The sequence below is a fragment of the Aphis gossypii genome, chromosome 2, assembly GCF_020184175.1.
Source record: "Aphis gossypii isolate Hap1 chromosome 2, ASM2018417v2, whole genome shotgun sequence".
Lineage (NCBI taxonomy): Eukaryota > Metazoa > Arthropoda > Insecta > Hemiptera > Aphididae > Aphis > Aphis gossypii.
Window position 1 is genome coordinate 46,030,777 of NC_065531.1, and position 20,987 is coordinate 46,051,763.

At 27.1% G+C, this 20,987-nt stretch overlaps 1 protein-coding gene, 2 long non-coding RNA genes, 1 other non-coding gene and 1 pseudogene across 5 annotated transcripts; 4 read left to right on the forward strand and 1 right to left on the reverse strand.

The window, feature by feature from the left end:
• The first annotated feature begins 18 nt into the window (after positions 1-18).
• LOC126549952 (uncharacterized) lies at positions 19-903 on the forward strand. The gene is made up of 3 exons (XR_007603923.1): positions 19-409; positions 474-591; positions 657-903. It is a non-coding gene; the product is annotated as an uncharacterized LOC126549952 (long non-coding RNA).
• A 3,294-nt stretch (positions 904-4,197) lies between these two features.
• Positions 4,198-11,538, forward strand: LOC114130039 (uncharacterized). Its single transcript, XM_027994924.2, has 6 exons — positions 4,198-5,046; positions 6,565-6,676; positions 6,918-7,017; positions 7,711-7,836; positions 8,642-8,803; positions 10,134-11,538. Exons 1-6 carry the CDS (start codon positions 4,302-4,304, stop codon positions 10,191-10,193), a joined length of 1,305 nt encoding a protein of 434 aa, XP_027850725.2. The 5' UTR covers positions 4,198-4,301; the 3' UTR covers positions 10,194-11,538.
• On the reverse strand, positions 6,221-10,188 carry LOC126550381 (uncharacterized). 2 transcript variants are annotated; one of them, XR_007604465.1, is made up of 3 exons: positions 9,916-10,173; positions 8,061-8,335; positions 6,221-6,385 (listed from the first exon to the last, which is right to left on the reverse strand). It is a non-coding gene; the product is annotated as an uncharacterized LOC126550381 (long non-coding RNA). The 2 variants fall into 2 exon arrangements; XR_007604464.1 differs by lacking the exon at positions 6,221-6,385 and having other exon boundaries at positions 7,983-8,335; positions 9,916-10,188.
• An 11-nt stretch (positions 11,539-11,549) lies between the features above and the next one.
• LOC114130056 (5S ribosomal RNA) lies at positions 11,550-11,670 on the forward strand. Its single transcript, XR_003592882.1, has one exon. It is a non-coding gene; the product is annotated as a 5S ribosomal RNA (ribosomal RNA).
• A 2,073-nt stretch (positions 11,671-13,743) lies between these two features.
• On the forward strand, positions 13,744-19,653 carry LOC126550299 (uncharacterized; annotated as a pseudogene).
• The last annotated feature ends 1,334 nt before the right edge of the window (positions 19,654-20,987 follow it).

A 20,987-nucleotide genomic window follows, 5' to 3' on the forward strand; every position in this document is an offset into this window, starting at 1 on the left:
AGCAACGATTATTGAAATAACGAACCTCTTTGGATTAACTGTTCAGCCAGACGGTGACGGTCTACTGTCGTTTAGGGTTTAATACTCCACCGATATTTTACCAACACGTTAGTCGGCTATCTGCATGTTATTAATATATTATCATTTTTATATCAATACTGATTAATGATTACATAGCATTATGCATGACAAATATGTAAATGTCATAGCAATATGTGCATTTAACATAATAAATAATAATTAATATTACAATACTCTTGGCTTTCCTATTCGTCTACTTTTTAATTTTATCTGTTTTTACAAATTTATTTTGAAATTAGTCACGACTCCGTGTCTCCGTGGATCTTAATATCTATCAACATTAAATTAGCCTATTAAGAACTTAAGATCACTTAAGATATTGTTTAATGTAGCATAACATATATTATTATAACTTACTAAATCTTTTACTAATTGAGAATTATTTAAATTAGTTTCAAGTGTTTCTAGTTCATCCAAAGATGTTTTATGAAGATTCAATGACAACATTTTGGATCTAATAGACATGCCATTTGTCAATATTGTAGCAACAGTTATTTGAATATCTGCTGGGTCTGTTTTCATTATTGATACATCATAATTTCATAAGTTCTATCTCCATATTGTCTATTTTTCAGGAGGGACAAAATACGTGTTATTGATTCAAAAATAAGAATACTTAAAATAAATGTATTTGATAGCTTTGTAACACAAATACTGTCCATGTTATGGTCCTCTAAAAAAAATAAAAATAAGCACATATAAGTGGCTTGAAATCAATTTTAATTATATACAAATAAAATATATAATTACTTAAATTAAGGAAGTTCAAAGATAAATCATCTCATGTATCTGAAAAATGAAGTCATTGTTAATTTTTATCTAAATACATATTAGTTTTTTTTTAGAAATCATTTTGTAAATTTCAAGATACATCAATTTCAGAACATTTTTTAAAAGGTATTAACTTGATTAGTACCTAATTATACAGTATGCTAATAGAATTAATATATAATAGTAAAAATAATTAAATTCACACATGTGGTATGTCAATAATTGTTTAATTAAAATTGTTTGCCTAATGGTGGCCACTGCTCTCCATTCTAAAAAGCAACTGTGTTCTTCTCAGTTTCTTTTTCATACCAATTTCTTGGGATTTTTTTCATACAAATAACTTGGAATATTTTTCATACCAAATACTTGGAATCTTTTTCATAATATTTACTTGGGATCTTTTTCAAAAAATTACTTGGGATCCATAACAATTGGGATCTTTTTTAAAAAGTTACTAAAACGCCTTTTATCTAGTAAAATATTTTATGCCGATCAGTATATTTTCCCATACACACATTAACACATTAAAGGAACATCGTAGTATCGTATAGAACAATAATAATAAGGAATATCCCCGAATATAATATCGTATTCCGTAAAATGTGTTATCTCGTAGAAAGTAGAGGTGGGTCGGTCGCGAACGAACGAATCAAAATGACCGAATCAGTCTAGTGACCGAATCGCGACCGAATCTAATATCTAAATGATTCGGTCATTCGGTCATATGATTTTTAGATCTTTTGGTTTTCAGTACACTTTGACTCGGTCAAATTGACTGATTATATGATTTATAGACTGCCAGACTGGAACGTATAAAATCGTTTATATTTTGAGGTTACTAGACTGATTCGGTGAGATAAAGAATTTTAAAAATTACAACGAATTATTATAATTATAATAATTAATTACGAATTATTATAAAGGATAACGATTAACTATAAATAGTATAATATTCTTTTATTTATTCATTATTATAAATATTATATTGTAAATTCATAGGTAATCATAGTATTCGGTAATAGTTAAATAGTTTAATAGTTATATATAATAGTAAATAGTGCAATAGTTATAATAGTTTAATAAATATATAAAAAATAGTTCAATAATAGTCAAATTGTAAAATTAAGTTGTATAAAAAGTAAATAGTACCACAGAATACAAATAGTATTTTGATTCGTTCGTTCGCGACCGACCCACCTCTACAGTCCACGGTCTTAGAAGATAAGGTCGGGACACATCTTCCCTATTTAACAATGTTAATCAATTCGGTCGCTGAGAGAGGACATTTTAGTTGAGTTTTTTGTCGCTATTTTATTGGGCATGAAAATAGCGGATTAAATAAGTACTAAAATGTCCTCTTCTCTAAGCGGACACAATGATAAGCAAAGAGTTCCGACCTTAACTTCTAAGACCGTAGTTCGCTCTATCGACTATCGTTCTTCGTTGTAAAATTGACCGAATGAACGAAATGAACGAATCAAATGACCGAATCATTTGACTGATTCAATTCGAATGATTCGAATCACTCAAGTGACCGAATCATCCCATCTCTAGTAGAAAGCATTGATAATATAAGAATATATTCTTATATTATCTATGGTAGAAAGCCTTATCCCGTGAAAGCCTATTATCTAGTAATATATTTTATCCCATATACACATTAAAGGAACGTCGCAGTATCGTATTGAAAAATAATAATAAGGAATACTTTGTATCTTTTTCATACTTATTACCTGGTATATTTTGAAAATTACTCAATTCGGCTTTCTAGTTCTAATTTATCATCAATCGGCAAAAAACTGTTCATAGACCAACATTTGATTGCACTTTTCTTTTATGCATTCAATTCTCAAACAGTGTTCAGAAATTTTTTGGTTAAGTTTGTATGTGGAATATTATGGTTTTAATTTTTAGCTAAACTAGTCGAATGCTTACACTTCTACCTCTAGAAACAATAATAATGAAAGTATATTTTTTTAATTACCTATTTAGAATTTTAGAAACTCGTAAATTGTATTTACGTATTTTCGAACATTTAAAAATATTATTAAATTATGCTAGATACCTGTGAACTATTTTTGTTAAACAAATTTGTCTATTTTTATAGAATATAAAATAAACCTGTCTAGTAATTAATAAGATGCAGTAGGTGCAGCCGTATAGCCATAACTTATAGGAGGATAGCTACCTATTTATTAGAAAACATAAATCGATTATTAGTAAATATTATAGTCCCCATCCGTTAATAAGTTTAGCGACGCACGAGTCCTATAATGAATAATAATTAAACTATCTATGCATTTTTCTGTATTAAACCTTTAAAGTCTATTAAGGGGATTATTTCGACCGCATTACTAAAAAACATATAGGTATTAATACTCTTTAATTGTTGGTTGCAAGCCTCTGTTGCTACTAATCACTAAATTATTAATGATAGATAATAAAATAATAATTCTAAAACGTGTATGGTTTCTTAGTACTTATTAATAAATAATCTACAATAGTCTACAAGTATCTAATTAAAAATGCATCATTGCATCACAAATTATAATTATACATCACATTTTTTCATAAATTTCTTGAAAATGCAACCGTTTATAAATGGTTTTGTTTTAAAACTTCACTAGTCGTTACTAGTCAAATTCGCTGGAAATATACGCATAGTATGAATAACAATAAACCCACATTAATGTAAGCTGTACCGAGTTAATATCATATTTTAAAATAAAATTGAATTTCCTTTTTTACAATAAGACGTACTATATATACAATAATAACTCCACAGTTATTGGTAAGTATAACGCGTGTTTATTTTAATTTTTAATTAAATTTTATAATTTATGTAGTGTATTTCGATCGGTGCAATTTGAAATATACAAATTATTTAATGGTTAAAAAATAAAAAATTTGTAAACAATTTAACATCATAAAACCACGAGAACTCAATATTCACGGAAAACATTTATTTAGTATTGCCCACGAGAACTCAATATTCACAGAATACATTTATTTAGTATTGCCCATAGATTATAATATTATATATTACAGCTTACATTCATATTATACATCATTTAAGGTAGAGGTTCCCAACCTTTTTTGACTCACGGTATCCTTATAGTCATTTTCTAAAAATCCGGAGGCACCCTATTGACAACTTCGGTTTTATTTAACAATGCATATTAAATATAAAAAAAAAGTAATAAGATGTAGATATAATATACTATATACACATATTATACTTTATAAAACAAATTATTACATTGAAAATTAACTATAATTTTTTATTTTTATTTATTATTGCATAAATAATACAATAAAAAATACATTTCAAATAAGTTGGTGGCACCCCGGATGGGAATCTCTGATTTAAGGAGTACATATTCAATTTATGCGGCGTATGTGTATTTTTTGATGAATACCTTATTATAGATATACAAACGTTGATAACTATGAAAATTCACGACAATCACAAACGAATTTTCAATCTCGCGTTAGCAAAATTCATCGGGTTCTATCAAGTCTTGGACATCGAAAAAGTAACATTTCTAGGTCGTCGCAACGTTCGGTACAGAATCTTCGTACTTCTCATTGTTTACGAATGTCTCATAGCGGCTATGATGTTGTTAAATGGTTTGTATTATTCCAAAAACAACATAACTGAATCCATACTCTATACCGGGTTTGTTATCAACATGTTTTACGCATCCTATAAGATGTACATCGTCCTCACACGCTCGAAAGACATATGGGATTGCTTGTCAATTACACAGTACGACTTCACGTTATACGACCACCGAGACCGACGTATAATACTGGACTTGTGGCGAAATCGTTCCATCTGGTTAACCAGCACATTTATGATATTTTCTTTCGTAATGGTAACCTTTTATGTGACGTGTCCGTTGGCATTTAACAACACGTTTATAGTGATGAAAAATCGCGACGGTTCAACCAGTACCTATCGCATGAACGTTCTCAATTTATATTTATTCATACCAGAAGAAGCTTACAATAACACCTACTTCAATGTATTTTATATCATCGAAGCGTCTGGCACTTACGTTTTAGTGTTGTTCGTCATTATTTTTGATACTATAGTGATGACATTGTGCTTGGCATTATCTTGTCAGTTGCATATGAATTTCGCTGCGTTCGAATCAGTTGGACATACATCTGTAGTTGACTCCCCAAATAGTAAGTACATCAACGTGCATTCATTGGAGACATTTAAAGTAGATATATAACCAACGAAAATATTTGTTTTAAAATCATTATAAGTCGTTAAAAAACAAAAAATACTTATTTTCTCGTTATCACTTCTTATTTTTTTTTTGTTTTTATCGACAACATACATTTTTTAATTTTTCATTCCAAATCAGAATATTTTAAGGAGTATTTTGAAGTATACAAATTAAAAATTGAATTTTTGGTGAGTAATTTATGAGTTATAACTTTATAAGTATTTTAAGTTTAGATGAGCGGTGCCGGTATTGAATGATTATTATACTGCTATACTTACTCCCCAAAACATCAGTCTACTATTACAACTTTTTATCGACTGTTCCATAGTTTCTTTAAATATTTATTAAGTTATAACTTATAACTAATAAACAATAAACTAAATATCCGAAATTGTATTTTTATATGGTGCATTACAAATCACAGACTTTTAGATATATTGAAAATAAACAAAATAATAGATTATTAATTGTTATATAGTAATATAATATATACAATTTTTAAATTTTAATTTAGTAAATATAATTGGTACGAGGTACCTCAAACTAATTCATTGCAAAACAAAATATAAAATGCTTATAAAAATCTAATTTTAATTAGCATATAATTATTTTAAAAACTTAATATTTTTTAATGGTTAAAAGTTATAAAGAATCATGCACTATTTTTTTAGTTTTTGACCAAACGAAATTTTTTTTGATATCCATAAAGGAATAACTAAAAAAATGTCTTTAGATAACTCAAAAACAGTCAAAATAGTTTAAAAATATTATACTTATAGAAAATGTTTGTATAAACATTTAATTAACATTTTAACTTGTAAGTATCAAAATATATCGTTATTAATTAACGTGTGAATACTTGACTATCGTTTAATTTCGTAAAAATTTTAAATTTTAGACTGGATTAATGCATTTAAAATAAAATTCTACGTGTAATAATACAATTCGCGTTAAATCATTACACTCATGTGAATTTTAATTGCACTTGTACGTGTATTTAACTATTTAACTATACGTAAAATAGACCTCTACTTATAAAAATAATTGTTGAATTATACTCAATTTAATTTTTAATTTCACAATACTTTTAACTTTTAAGTTATAAGGAACTCTGTAGTTTATTTTCAAATCTTAGATATGAATTAGGTATTTTATAGTCTTACCAGTGTTCCATACTTCCATAGTTCCATATAGGAACACCGCACTAGCGTAGTTCTCCGTCATCTATTTTTATTCTGTGATAAGATACTTTGTTCATTAGTTCATTGTTGTACTTTTATTGTGTTTTTGTACTACAAGACACAAGTTCATAAAAATTACATAAATTCCCAAGACTCCAAGCGGTCCAAGCTCACACATAATTTTTCACCGTATATTGTTATATTGTTATATTTTTAACTTATAAGATTTACAATTATTCAAAGTACTTACAATGTATAGGTTATTCTTAAAACAAATTATTTTTGTTTAGATAATAATGATAATATTGATAACAAGATTAAGTTACCTAATGAATATATTAATGGAATAGCTATGTACAATAACTTAAAAACAATTATAACGGACCATCAAAATGTTCTGAAGTAAGTATTGCGGATTTTGATATCTAAGTATAAAAATATATTATTCATTTTGATTTTTCATTCCAAACTTTCATTATTTTAATGATATAAATATTAAACATGAAAAAATAATTTCAAATTTTTTTTTAAATGTTTTGGTAGATATGTATGAAAAACGATGGATCATACATGTATTATTGTACTTATGATGCGTGTTTTATTTTTAAATAATTATAATTAATCTTTTTTTTTTTTTATTTAGGAAATATGACGAATTTTTATCAATATTCAAACCAATAATGTTATTAGAAATATTTGTCTTGTCGTATGCAATCATTGTACTTTGGATCATTTTTCTTACGGTAAATACAAACATAAAAAGAAAAATAGTGTTCAATAACATTCAGCATTTCATTATTTAGATTAAAAAAAAAAACTAATTTTTTAAATATTTTATTTACGCAGCTACTAGCTAGCTAGTTTGCACATAATTAGGATTTTTTATTTATCACAATGTATAAATTATTGGGGATTCACCAATAGCATGATTTAGTGGATAATTTATGATAATTTGAAAGCTGTAATAATTTATAATAATTTATGAAAATAGTTCAAGTATATAATCCAAGACCTGGAGTTAGATATATTTTAAATTTTTGTAAAACTATTTTTAAGGACTATTATTTATCATACATAAATAATTTAGTAATTGAAAAACTTCTGGTTCAATTTTTGAATTAATTACAACGAAATTAAAAAAAAAAAAAATGTTTACACTAAATAATTCAATATAATTCAATGTAACTCTGATTTTACATTAAAAACAAGTTTTTATCACCACAGAACATTCGTTAAATAGTAAAAATACTGTCTTAAGTATATTTGAAAATATTTATTTAATTATTTGATTAAATCTAAAAATGTCAATAATCAGATTTTGAATAAATTCATTATTAAATGAAAAAAAATAGGATAAGCATGTTTGGTGAATCACCGTATATAGTTAAGACTTTAGACAATTTATCTAATTTTTTAAATTTTTATAATATTTTAAGAGTTTTATTGTCGGAGAATTTACGGAATCTATGGGAGTGACATCGATGCAGACTGGTTTTGCCATTCCTTTCTGTGTTATACAACTGTTTATGTCGTGTTTCGTATTTGATATCTTACACAATAAAGTAATTTAAAATTTATATAACTAATTAAAATTATATTTTGTATGTGTTAATTACAGAGAAATTACGTATGGTTACTATAAAACGTAATTTTCATTTTAAATGATAAATACGAGTATTATAATTTACAACAATACAACAACAATATAGGTACATAGGCATTTATATTCATATATATTCATTTTTTATTTATAGTTAGGTATTTTTATTTTTTTGGTTATCATTACCTTTTGTAACAGTAAAAATGCTTCAGTATATTTTGTGTTATTAACGTGAATCCAGCTGGCAGTCTGGCACTTATTTATTTGAAATTTTTGATTTTTTTCTAAAAATACAGTAAATCTTCCATATAATGAACTTTCTTTTAACGAAATTGTCTATTTAACCAATTATTATTGAGAATCATGACCTTCCTTGATATCATTGTTATTTCTTATTTGTTAATCAAATAATATAATACAAATTTTGTGTTCCTACGAGACTTCGTTATACGGAAATTTCACTGAAATAAAAATATTATGCATTATTAAAAAAAATTAATGAATGTGTGTGAAAATAACAATCAAATTTAGAATCAAATTTCCGTGAAGATGTTAAACATATTTTCTAAAGTAATTTGTAACGCATATAAAATACAGCATGATAACAATAAGACAATTGACTATAGTTTATAGTCCATAGCCCATAGGTACCTAGTAAATAGTTATAACTAATAAGTAACTGCAATTTGCATTATCCATGGTATAAGATGCATTAAAATGATTGTGAATTAGGTGCTCTTAATTTTTTTTATATTTGTTTTTTTTAGAAAGATTCTATGACATTTTCTTTGTACAGTTGTAATTGGACAGAATTATTCGATATGAAATGTAAAAAATTGGTTTTTTTAACAATGGGAATGAATGATGCACATCACCAAAAATTACAATATACAAGGACGAGAATTATTAACTTGGAAATGTTTTATCAAGTATGTTTCACATTATCATCATAATTATTATAGTTGAATGATATAACATCTATCTACGTATATTATTAAGATTATGTTGGCAGTGAAAATTGTTTTCCATAATTTTTATTGTTTTAGTAATAAATAGTAATTTTTCTTTGCTACAAAGAAGTGCACTGTGCAGTACCTGGGAATATTCTAAAATTCTGAAACTTTTTTGTATTTTTAGTGAACGACGTATTGACAAATTAATTTACAATTTATGTTAGTGCTGTTTGAGATTTTATTGTGTCTCTATCAGGATACAAAGTAGAAAAAATATTTTGATCTTCAATTTTGAATGTGGATTTTAATAGCAAGTTGAATAAATTATTATATAAGTTAAATAGTAATTGGTGCTTTTGAAAGGAAAAAAAGTTAACAAAAACAGGAATTTCTATTCATATCTAGTTTACAACAAAATCGAATTAATTTGTTGTAATTCAAAAACAAATAACTATTGTTACTTAAAATGTTCATAAAATATTTAAATTATTTTTAATAATTTATACACATTTGGCATTTTCGATTTTATTTTATGTGTTTTTCTATAGGTACATTTAAAAAATTGTTCACTTGTTCAAAAATCTTTATAGAATTAATGCACAATAATATAGCAAGTACATTTACTGTAAGAAGAAAAATAATAAGTCTATGAAGTTTTTGTATTTTTCCTTAGGAATCGGAATCCATACTCTCCTTACTGCATACAGGTGCCATAGATTCATCTGCCATGATAGTGTTGGCGGTGGTGTGGTAGGAGCCAGGGGGACTGTGTGAAAAACTTAGATTTTGCATATTACCTATATACGATTAGTTCTTAGTTGCTTATTTTTTAGTAACACATAATGCAACAAATTTTACTTTATTGATTTATTTAAATTATTCTTTTATTTGACTTTGAACGGAGTGAATGAGTGATAAATGTTTAATTAGTATATGTATAAGTATCTGGTATATGAATTTATCATTCGCGACATTCGCATGTATACAATTATATTAATATCAATGTTCAGACAGTTCCTTCACAAAAAATAATTCTATTTAAAAAAATTGGACTATTTTTTAAAAACTATACAAATTATACGCTATACCTCCTATCTATCTCTCCATCTGTCCGTCAGCTCTTTTTGTTATTTTTTTCATGTTATACCTGCAGTGAACAATTTGCTTCTTGGAGTTACTGCACTTCCTCAGAACAGAAATTCATTACTAGCAGAATTCCATTACTATGCGATTTTTTTTTTTACAAAATATCAGAATATCATTAGGTATAGATTCAATTTTTATTAAATATTTTGTTTTATTACAGACTATACGCGTTTGTTACTCAATTATATCCGTGGTAATAAATTACAGAAAAAATAACTGATGTTATTTAATCGATTTTGAATTTTGATCATAGTATAATGCATTATACGATATGTAGGTATAATTGGAAACATATAAATTACAGTACTAACTTATGTATTGTTTAACGCATTAAAAAAAATAATTGCACTGTGAATAAATATATAATATGTATATTTTAATTTAGTAGCTATAATACGTTATTATGTTTATATTAAATAAATAAAAATCGTAGATTAATTTAATTTATTGTACAATATAGGTATGTGTTTTTATTTCTGACACTTTTTAGAGTGGAAAAAAGCTTCGATCATCAACTTCGAGAAAATCTTCTACATTATATCTTCTAGTATTACATGTTGGATCAAATTTGTACTTGGGACATTTCTCAGTAATTCGTAAAATAACCAGACATTTAACAAACATGAATTTTATAAGTTACACAGACCCAACATTGATAATAAGTTACAACTGAAATAATAATAATAATTGAGTCATTGAGGGGCTAAGCCCCACCCTAGCTCCCACTTAATTTCGCCTATGATCTAATATAGGTACCTAGTATTTTGAAAGGATTAATAACATAATATAGAAACTTTAAATAATCTATTATTATACTTAAATTACCATTTGGCATTTTCTATACTCAATAAAAAAATGTTATAGCTAAATTTTGGGTCTGGTATTGAATTGGTTCCCGAGCCCCAATCTCATATGTCTAATTAGCTCCCATTTAAAAAACAGAACGTTCTAATGACCCCTTTGTATGTACTTAGTCCCCCTCGGTTTTTCCCACTGTTCAACCACTGAGCTGATTCTACACACTGCCCACGTTGGTTATACGACTATACGAGTAATATGTAAATTATTACAATTATTATAACACATCACAGTTCACATTATAACACAAAAATATATCATCATATAATATGATTATTCTATATAAATCAGTGAACACCGATGAGGCGGTAACACCGCAATGTCACTGACCACTGTAGTTAGGTCTTAGGTACACACGTGCGCAGAGACGTATATTTAGGAATTTTGGGACCCAGGTAATCTGAGTGCCATTAATTTTTTTTTATCACCCAAATGACCTAGGTCCTAGGTACCATACCAAAATGCTCTCCAAAATTTACCACCCGGGGCCCAAACCCCTCCAAAATACGTCACTGCACGTGCGCCTAACGACTATCATTAATTGTATATACACATACGCATCTATGTGAATATAATATATTCATTTTACATTTGTAACGGGTTAAAATGTAGTTATGTTAAGATGATATACCTACACTAAAATAAAAATTTGAATACTTACCTATTTGGTTATGAATTTCGAAATTATTTAATTATTATTATATTCCAACATATCAACGCCAACGACCATACCACGTTGAATACACCAGTTCTCGTCCGATCACTGAAGTTAAGCAACATCGGGCGTAGTGTTAGTACTTGGATGGGTGACCGCTTGGGAACACTACGTGCCGTTGGCTTTTTTTTTTTTGGTGGTTAAAATAATTTAATTATTTACAATTTCATTTAAAAAATTACGTATAGCTATAACAGTTATCATTAATGATAAATAACACAATGAAATATTTTATATAAGCAATAATGATATATTTGAAATATTTAAGTTAACTATTTTTAACTTTTAAGTTAATAATATTATATTACGGTCCACGAAGAAACAATCTGATTCACGCCGTTTTCCAAGTAAGGCATACTTTTTTTTCTACTCAAACGATGATACATGAATAAATTAAAATATAAATAATATATTATACTATAAATACATACTGATATAATTGGTAAATTGGTACCTAATCGTATATTGGACGAAATTTGACCAGGAAATCCGTTTTAATTGCAGTAAGATCAACACGACAACACTTATTAAATATTAAAATTTAAAATATTACATTTTTAGCGGTTAACGCACTCAAAGTTTGGCATCGGTGTTTGTGCTTCTCTCTTTAATTGTTCTTTATCTTGTTCGGAGAGCCGAGAGCCCTTAGAATTTAGATCATACACTATATGTAGTAATACTACTGCAGTATAGTAGTCCGTGATATGAATAATCTAAGATTTATACTCAAATCGCTCGCCAATGACGGGTGATAAAACTAGTATCGACGCTAAACCATAGAGAGGCCGTTAAATAAAACTGTTAAAGCCAGAGATGTATAAAAATACATTATTTTTAGGTATTTTTATATATCTGTGGTTGAAGCGCAGTTAGACTACTTTTTATTTTTTACCACGGACTAAGATATATATATATATATCTTAGTCCGTGTTTTTTACTCGATTATCACGATTATAAAGAACTTTATAATCGTGGCTTCAACCTAGCATACGGGCCTTATAAAGAAACGGCCTAAAATATTACTTTATGCGCTAAACTAATACCATTGATTTGATTTTTTAACGATAAAATTTGGTTTATCACAGGTACCATTATATTAACAAATAATATAACTTACATATTATTACTTAGGTATTTTTTAATATAGATTAACATCACTAAATCAAAACCTAAAGTGCAAAAATTAATATAAATGTAAAGTGCTTTCTAGTTTCTATATAGTATATACCTATATATTTAAAAATAATTTTATTTATGACTGTAATTATTTTAATAACTTCTAACCAAAATTAACGTTTTTCACCTTGTCGTTTATTGTCGTGTTGTTTTTTTACCGATTACCATTAACACAACCGTAAAAATTATCGTGCAATGACACACATAAAATATCATTACTATAAAAGTAAGAATTTTAAAATAAATCTCTTATCTATTTATTTACAAAATTAATTCCATTTTCAATAGATTAGTATTAGGTAGGTACCGGTATGTTTTTAATTAATTATTATAATTTTAAATAGGTACTCTTACGACAAATTAAAAAAATATCAAAAACAATATTACACAATTTCAAACTAAGAAATGACTAATTAATTTATTATCATTTGTTAGAAAAAAAAATAAATCTAATTTAACTGTAAGTATTCGCAGTAGACTTCAGTAATTATTACAGACTTACAGAGTATAACAGTGATGTCAGATATTTTTCAATTAACATACCAACGTTTGGTAATTAATTTTCAAAAAAATGCCTTTGTCAGTATTTTTTTCATATAGATGCATAGTACAACTTTTTCTCAAAGTGATAAACTGACGAATAATGTGGGTTTTAAATATAAATTACATATTTATGAGTCTTATGCCCGGTTGCATGAAAACAGTTCCGTAAATTGTTGGGCCGATAATATATTGATAGTATAATAATGGAAGTTAAAGAACAGATTGCGTTTCATGAAAGATGTATAAATTGTATCAAATAATCAGGTTATAACCAATTAACATATTGATAAACTTTCTATAAATAGATGGAATAATGCTTTGGGAATCTTGATAAACTTAAAGTGATTGAACTATATTTTTGTGGTGATAGTGGCGTTTGTTGGCACACTATCAGCCAGCAATTTAGGCGCTTCGAGAAGACTCGAAGCGAGACAGGGTAAATATAAAAAAAAAAGGAAAACTTAACAGACAAACACTTTTTAATGTGTAGAACAAAACGTTATAAATGTATTTTAAATAATAAATAAACAATTACAGCCGTAGAGAGTTATAAGACAATCGCGGAGGCGAAAAATACGCGCGGCGTGATTTTACGGCGTCGCGGAAACAGAAAAAGGTCGCGTGACGGTGCAAAAGTCTGGCGGACGAGCGGACAGAGAACAAGTCACTTGACAGTTCGGATGTCGAAAAAGGAGTGCCAAAGCGGGAACAGCGAATTTAGCGTAACGGTCGTAACGAACCGAGAAAAGCGGATCGGTCGCTCGCGGGGGCGGGTACAGTTTTCCCGATTTTGATAAAAACTGATAACAATAAACCTGATAAGAAAAAAAAAAAGGCTCATACCAACCTATAAAATTCCAATTCCCACATCGTTTACTAGCGATTAAATAAAAAATTTAAATATCAGTTTAATACCAATCGTGATTTTTCCAAAAATTCATACCGAGAAATTTAATCTCCTATAAAATAAAACCCTGTTTAGTTAGCTTTTAATATTGGTGAAGTTAAGTTTTAATCAGTTTAATCAATAATTTCGTCCGTTAAAATTTCAAATAGCAAATAACCGTCTATAATAACTTTAACGGTCATTTTACGTTTGTCTTTGTCGCTTTTATTAGGAAGTTGGTATTTGGTTCATCTTAACGTAAGTAAAACTTATATTTTTTAATTTTTACCTTAATAATATGTTCTTAGATGAATTATTGTTTGTAATATATCTTTTTATTCTTATTGTTTATTAGATAATATTAAATATTTCTTAATAGCATGTGCACTCCTAATTAATAAGTTTTTCGACTAGGAAGTACTACATTTACGTAACTATAGACTCAAATACCACGTTTTTGTAAAACAATTTCAACATAATTATTTATTTGTATTTTGTACATTAACAGCTTAATATATATCATTATACTTATAAAGTAAATAATTTCCTTATTTTTACAATGTAAATAATATAATACTTAACATGTTACAAATAACACACTTCCAATTTCCATTAGGTGTTATTAAATTTAAAATTAACCCTCATAGCTTTTATAATTTTCATCATCTTAAAAAAACTATTATTATTAATATAATTAGCTTAGCATAAGTTTATCCAACTACATTAAACATTAAAGATATTGTCATTCTATTATTTTAAATCAAAAATTATTTTTCATGCTCTGTTGCTCATTATCTTTTTACTTATTTTCTTTAATATGTATTAACCAACATTATTATATATATTAATTATTGTTGTTATTATATTGTTTAGACTTTTAATATTTTTATGAACACAGCCAATGGCTTAGAAATGTCTAACAACTGCAATTTAATTTTGTTTATCTTATAAATTGTTAAACTATAGTTGGGAAATAAATAAATTAATATTATTATTGTTATTTTATATTGATTAATAAAGATCATAATGTATTATTTTAAAACTATCACTGATCACTTAGTTTTTCTGTTGCCACTATCTAAATTAAATACCAGTGCTTTTGATCATCATTACTTGAACAGAATTCTGCAGATTGATTGTCACAATGTTTAAAATATTCTAATTTTCTATAATTACAGATTTGAAAATACTGAATGCTGCTTACAAAAATCTTCCAAATATATTGAATGCAGTAAACACCATGGATCTTGTTGTGATGGTCATTGGTTGATGATAGCATTGATTATACATAGTATAATACTATGTATAATCAATGATGATAGCTATTTTGATGACATCTTGAAAATTGCAATACTTAACTTAACCATAACTTTGTCTTTTTTATTAAACAGTTACACATATTTTTATGAATATTTTAATAACTATACAGTTATTCTGTTTAGGAAAATTGAATATGTCTGAAAATTGCATGGCAGTTATGGCTGGAAGAATCTGCAATGTTGTTAAGTCAAATATTTATAAAGCATATCAAATAACTTAAAACTTTTTCTTATTAATAATTCATGAATTATTAACTGTGGAAGACACTGAAAATAAGATTAACAATTAATCTCTATTTTTATTACCTAAATTATGTACCTATGTGTTCTAACTGAAATAGCTTCAGTTTATGTAAAGTAAATAATTATTAATGAATTATTTTAAGAGTTGTTAATATTATGTAAATGTAACAAAACAAATAATTATGTTAATTAGATATTTTATCATATCTGTGAATGACTGTGATACTAATACAAATTTTTTAATTTATTATATAGCCTGATATATCTACCATTTACCTGCCACTTACCTACGAGAAAAAAAAAACAGTTTTTTTAAGACTAACTTCTGCGATTTTACTGTAAGTAAAAGAAATAAACGGTTTTTCTCAAGACCAATCTCTGTGACTTGCCTATAAGTATATATAAAAGGTTTTTCTTAAAACCAACCGACTTTATATTTATACATATATTCTTTTGTTTGTTTAATATTTTTTTAAGTTTTGTTTAGCATAGTAAAATGGCATTGAGAGATCATGACTATGTCATTCCAGCCAATCACGAAGAAGTCGGTCTCCCAGCTCATTTGTTGGATCATGATTATTTTCGTCCAGTTGTTTACGAGAACAACCCGAATGAAGAACTCACCGATGAAGAAGTAGAAGTACTTGAAAATGAAAGAGTTCCAGCAGATGAAGAAGTGCTTGAAGAAGAAGATCCAGAAGATAATCCTTTGAATCAAGTACCAGTTACTTACAGACTGATCCCGGGGGTTCATCATGGTTCTAGGGTTTATATTGATAATTTAGGTTTTAAGTATTACAAGCGCGAAGCCAGAATTAACCGGATATATTTGGTATGTGAAAGGCAAAAAAGGCGGGTACATGATTATTGTCCTTGTACAGCATCGATAAGTACAGAACCTGTTGACAATAGAATTAGAATTCGAAATCGACACAACCACGAACCTGCAGATATCAATTTACATGTGCCTTTCTTGAGAGAAGCAATTGGTGCAAGGGGCATTGATCCTGAAAACATGTTTGTTTCAGTTAGGACTGCATACAACAATGCAATTGTTCAGTAAGTTTATGAATTAATATTTTATTTAACTAACTATTTCGTTTATTTAAACATTATTCGCTTACTTATATATTTTTAATCACAGTTAGGTAGGTAACTGATAAATTTGCAAGTATTATGATAAAGTTGTTAAACATTCCTTGTTCTAAGTTATTTACTTGGTTATTTATTATTAAGAGGCACTGTTGAATTTAATACAACTAATTTTCCAATTCTATAATATAGAAAAAATAATAATAATATATATAAATAATATAGTATATAATAATAATATATTATATGTTTATTTGGTATATTTCTTTTAATTTAATGGGTTAGTAGTTATTATAATATGTTTTAAGCTTTACATAATAAATAAATCAATTAGGTCCCGGTTATGTTGTACTTATCATCGTTGTACAATTGTCAAACAACTATACATTATCATCAATTTCCTCTTAAAATACCTAAAACTATTTTAAAATATATTATTAAATGATAAACCAGCCTCATTCAATAATTTGTATTATTGATAATTATTATAATTTATTTGTGTAGTTAAAAATGTGGTTTGACAGTAAGTTTATAGTGAAATAAACAATTGTATTGAACAAATTAAAAAAACATTTTATTAAATTTTTTTAGGTATCCAGAAGCTGCTAACAATTACACATTTATGCAAGGACAGAGAAGATGGAAGAGGATGCGGAGGTCACGTCAACCAAACGGTGGACGCATTCCCGAAGACATCCATTAGCTTGCTGAAGCATTGACCCGACCAGAGAATGCTGCCTACAGTCAAACGCTTCAGACACCACCGTCAAATTTCTTCCAACAAGAACTTCTAGTCAATGGATCAAGCGAAGGAATTATTTTTGCAAACCTGGATGCAATTAGGAGATTTAGAGAAGAGTTGGCCACAGTTACAACAGTTGGAATTTACGGGACTTTCAAGACTGTTCCTGCTACTCCTGCAGACTTGAGAAGTTTTCTGACTTTTCAAGTGGTATTTAAGAGTGTATCGTTCCCAATGGTGTATGTTCTTCTTAGAAGTCGGACAGAAGAAACATACGTTACATTGTTTAATATTGTTCGTCAAATTTTACCTTTAAATTATAATTCAATTCGATTTGTTACAGATTATGAAAAAGGACTCATGAATGCAGTTCAACAAGCATTTCCAGAAAGTAGATTAGGATGTTGCTGGTTCCATTACACCCAATCAATTGTGCGGTATTGTCATCGTAAATTAAATGGTGTTTTGGATTTAGTCAAGAGAAATCCTGAAGCAGCTCGTGTTTTCAGAATGGTTCTTGCACTGCCTCATCTGCCTGCTGTTAGGGGTCATCCACAATGTCCACGGTTTTGTATGTATGATGGTTTCAGGGCCATCATGCAGTATGTTCAACAATTTCCTGAAGTCGAACAGGGAATGAGAAATTTTTTAATTGGATATATTGAGCATTATTGGTTTTTATAGGTTGGTCCAGAGTTTATCAGTGTTTTTGGAGAAGACTATCGTACAAATAACTATTTAGAATCATTCCACTCAACATTATTGTCGCAAATGGGACGCCATCCTAATATTTGGGATTTTCTCCGTGAGTCAGATAACGTCTGATGTGTTTTTATGTGTTGTAACTTTGTCCTAAATGTTTGTGATTATATGGTTTATGGTTTATATATTCAACAGCGTGTTACAGATAAGTAAGTTAATTTATGTGTATTTTAATTTTAGTTAAAAACCATTTGTTGCTTTCCTTATAATCTATGCTTTTGTGTATTATTGTAGTTACTTGATTTTATGTGTAATGCTTGAGCTATGGTTACTGATTTCTTATTGTCTTATTTTTTGCTTGTGTCTTATCTTAACAAAATAATTAATAATATATTTTTTTAATTACACCACAATTATTTTAAAACTAGATTTTTGTTATAAATGAATAATCATTTATACATGAAATAATAATAATATTAATAATAATTTAAAAAATATTTTATATAATTATGAATTGATATTTTTATAAAATAGACAATAATTTTTAACCATATACCAACAACCAAAATTTGTTATCCGGGACATTTCATTAAGAAACTTCCTCAAGACAATGGGTTGAAAATCAGTTGTGTCCTGGCAAATCTGTGACATATCACTCTAGTCTATTAATTATGTTTGATTATTTTGCCTTGGGTTCAACATTTAGTTAATTTAATATTTAGCATGATGTAAAATAAATTGTCTTTATTGCTGTAGTTTTATAGTATATCATATCAATTTTATATTATTTATATATTATTAAATAATATATATTTATATTTATAATAAAATATATTACATATTTTTATTCATTATTAAATAATGGATAAATAATATAAAATTGATGATATAATAACGTATGTAATATATAATAATGTCATCTTCTATTTCAGGAAAATTAACTTACATTGAAAATCAGTTTTCAGTTGAGTGTAATCAAGTACGGAATAATCTCAGGGTAAATGGTTAACATACTTAACTTGTTTTACTTAATTTAAAATATAATATGAATTATTATTTTTATTAGGTGAGAGACGGCATATCAAGATCGGAACGAGTTATTGCCACTCATATTATTGCTCAAAATGTCCAGCGCCTTAATGAACAACAAGACCTCTTGTTGTTTTTGCGGAATACCGGTCATCGTAATGATGGATACATTCAAAGGGAAATTGGACCTTATGCGCAGCCATGAAGCCGTTGTAATTTAATTTTATCAATTCTTAATGTATTATATTTAGGTTATAATCATTAATTATTTTATTTATATTATTTTGTATACTAAGTTATATTTTTAATTGTTATATAATTTATATAGGTATTGTATTTTCTTTATAATATTAATACATAGTAAGTAACTATTTTTATTGTTTTATGTTAAATCATATTTTGTTTTAATTACTTTCAAAGTGTTACATTTAATTACTTTTCTAATTTTTATCTCTTGTTATATATTTTATTTTTATTTTATATTATATTTTCCTTTTACTATTACCTAAAGTGATATTGGATATTAAGTATATATTTTGTTTTTTTATAATAAAAAATCATATTTTGTTTTTTAACATTTTTAAATTAATACATTTAATTAATTATTTTACTTGCCTGTTGTACACTGTTACATAGGTTGTAACTATTATATACAATGCATATACAAAATCTATTACCTGATAAATTTGTCTAGTTTTTCAATATAACTAACTACCTATTTCATCATTAATTAAGTACATACTGAGTTTGAAATTTTCTAAGACTAAGTTAAACTGTTCAATGACTGGTGTTGTAAAACTTTGAATTTTGTATTATTTTGAATGTGTATGATTCAGTATCCCTTCAAATTCTTCTTTTTTTTTGTATTATTTGTATTTACTATACTATAATCAATATTATTCATATTCTCCACACAAAGTTTGTTCCAATATAATATAGCAAAAATCCTTGTGTTATAGTGGTGTGCTTATAGAGTAGGTACTAGGTATACTTCAATAGTATATAAAATCTACAGAATACACAAATGATAACCAATAGCCAATAACTATGAACGACTTACAAAAACCACATTTAAGGAGAACTGTTTAGATTTGAAATTTGTATACTGTACACTGTAGTGAAATTATTATTCAATTAAACAAAACGAAAAATGTAAAATACTTTAAATACTTAAAAATTAAATCAAAAATATCAAAATTGATAATAATCATTTTTTCTTTATCATGAAATTAAAAACAAAAAATCACGGACTAAGATATAATATAATATAATAATATAAGATATAATGTTCCCGGTGTTGTATTTTTAATACCTCCTCCTGATCAAGAAACTTTAGATTCAGTAGATCGTTTGCGTAGAGCATATGATCGTTCAACAGCATTATGGCAACGTAAACAATTGCCTATGCGTCAAAATATGATATTTGCTACTATCAAAGTTGTCAAGGGATGGGATTTGGCTCAAGTAATAAATACATATTTTTATTTTTTGAGTTGGATTAACGTTATTTTGTTTTTATAGTGTTTGACCATGGGTGCTGAACATTGTATTGCTATTCGTAAGGCATTAAATGAACATGCTAATAAGTTGTTAAGAGAAGGTGATCCAGCTGACCCTCAATTAAGAAGACTCAAGAGAGAAATGGATGAAGTTAACAGGTTATTTGACGAATTTGAACGGTGATCACAGGCTGAAGAGCAGGCACCTTA

Coding starts and splice junctions, on each gene's coding strand:
- LOC114130039 (XM_027994924.2), top strand. CDS start 4,302: ATGAAAATTCACGACAATCACAAACGAATTTTCAATCTCGCGTTAGCA. Junction 7,837..8,641: donor TTGATATCTTACACAATAAA/GTAATTTAAAAT, acceptor TGTTTTTTTTAG/AAAGATTCTATGACATTTTC. Junction 8,804..10,133: donor ACTTGGAAATGTTTTATCAA/GTATGTTTCACA, acceptor GTTTTATTACAG/ACTATACGCGTTTGTTACTC.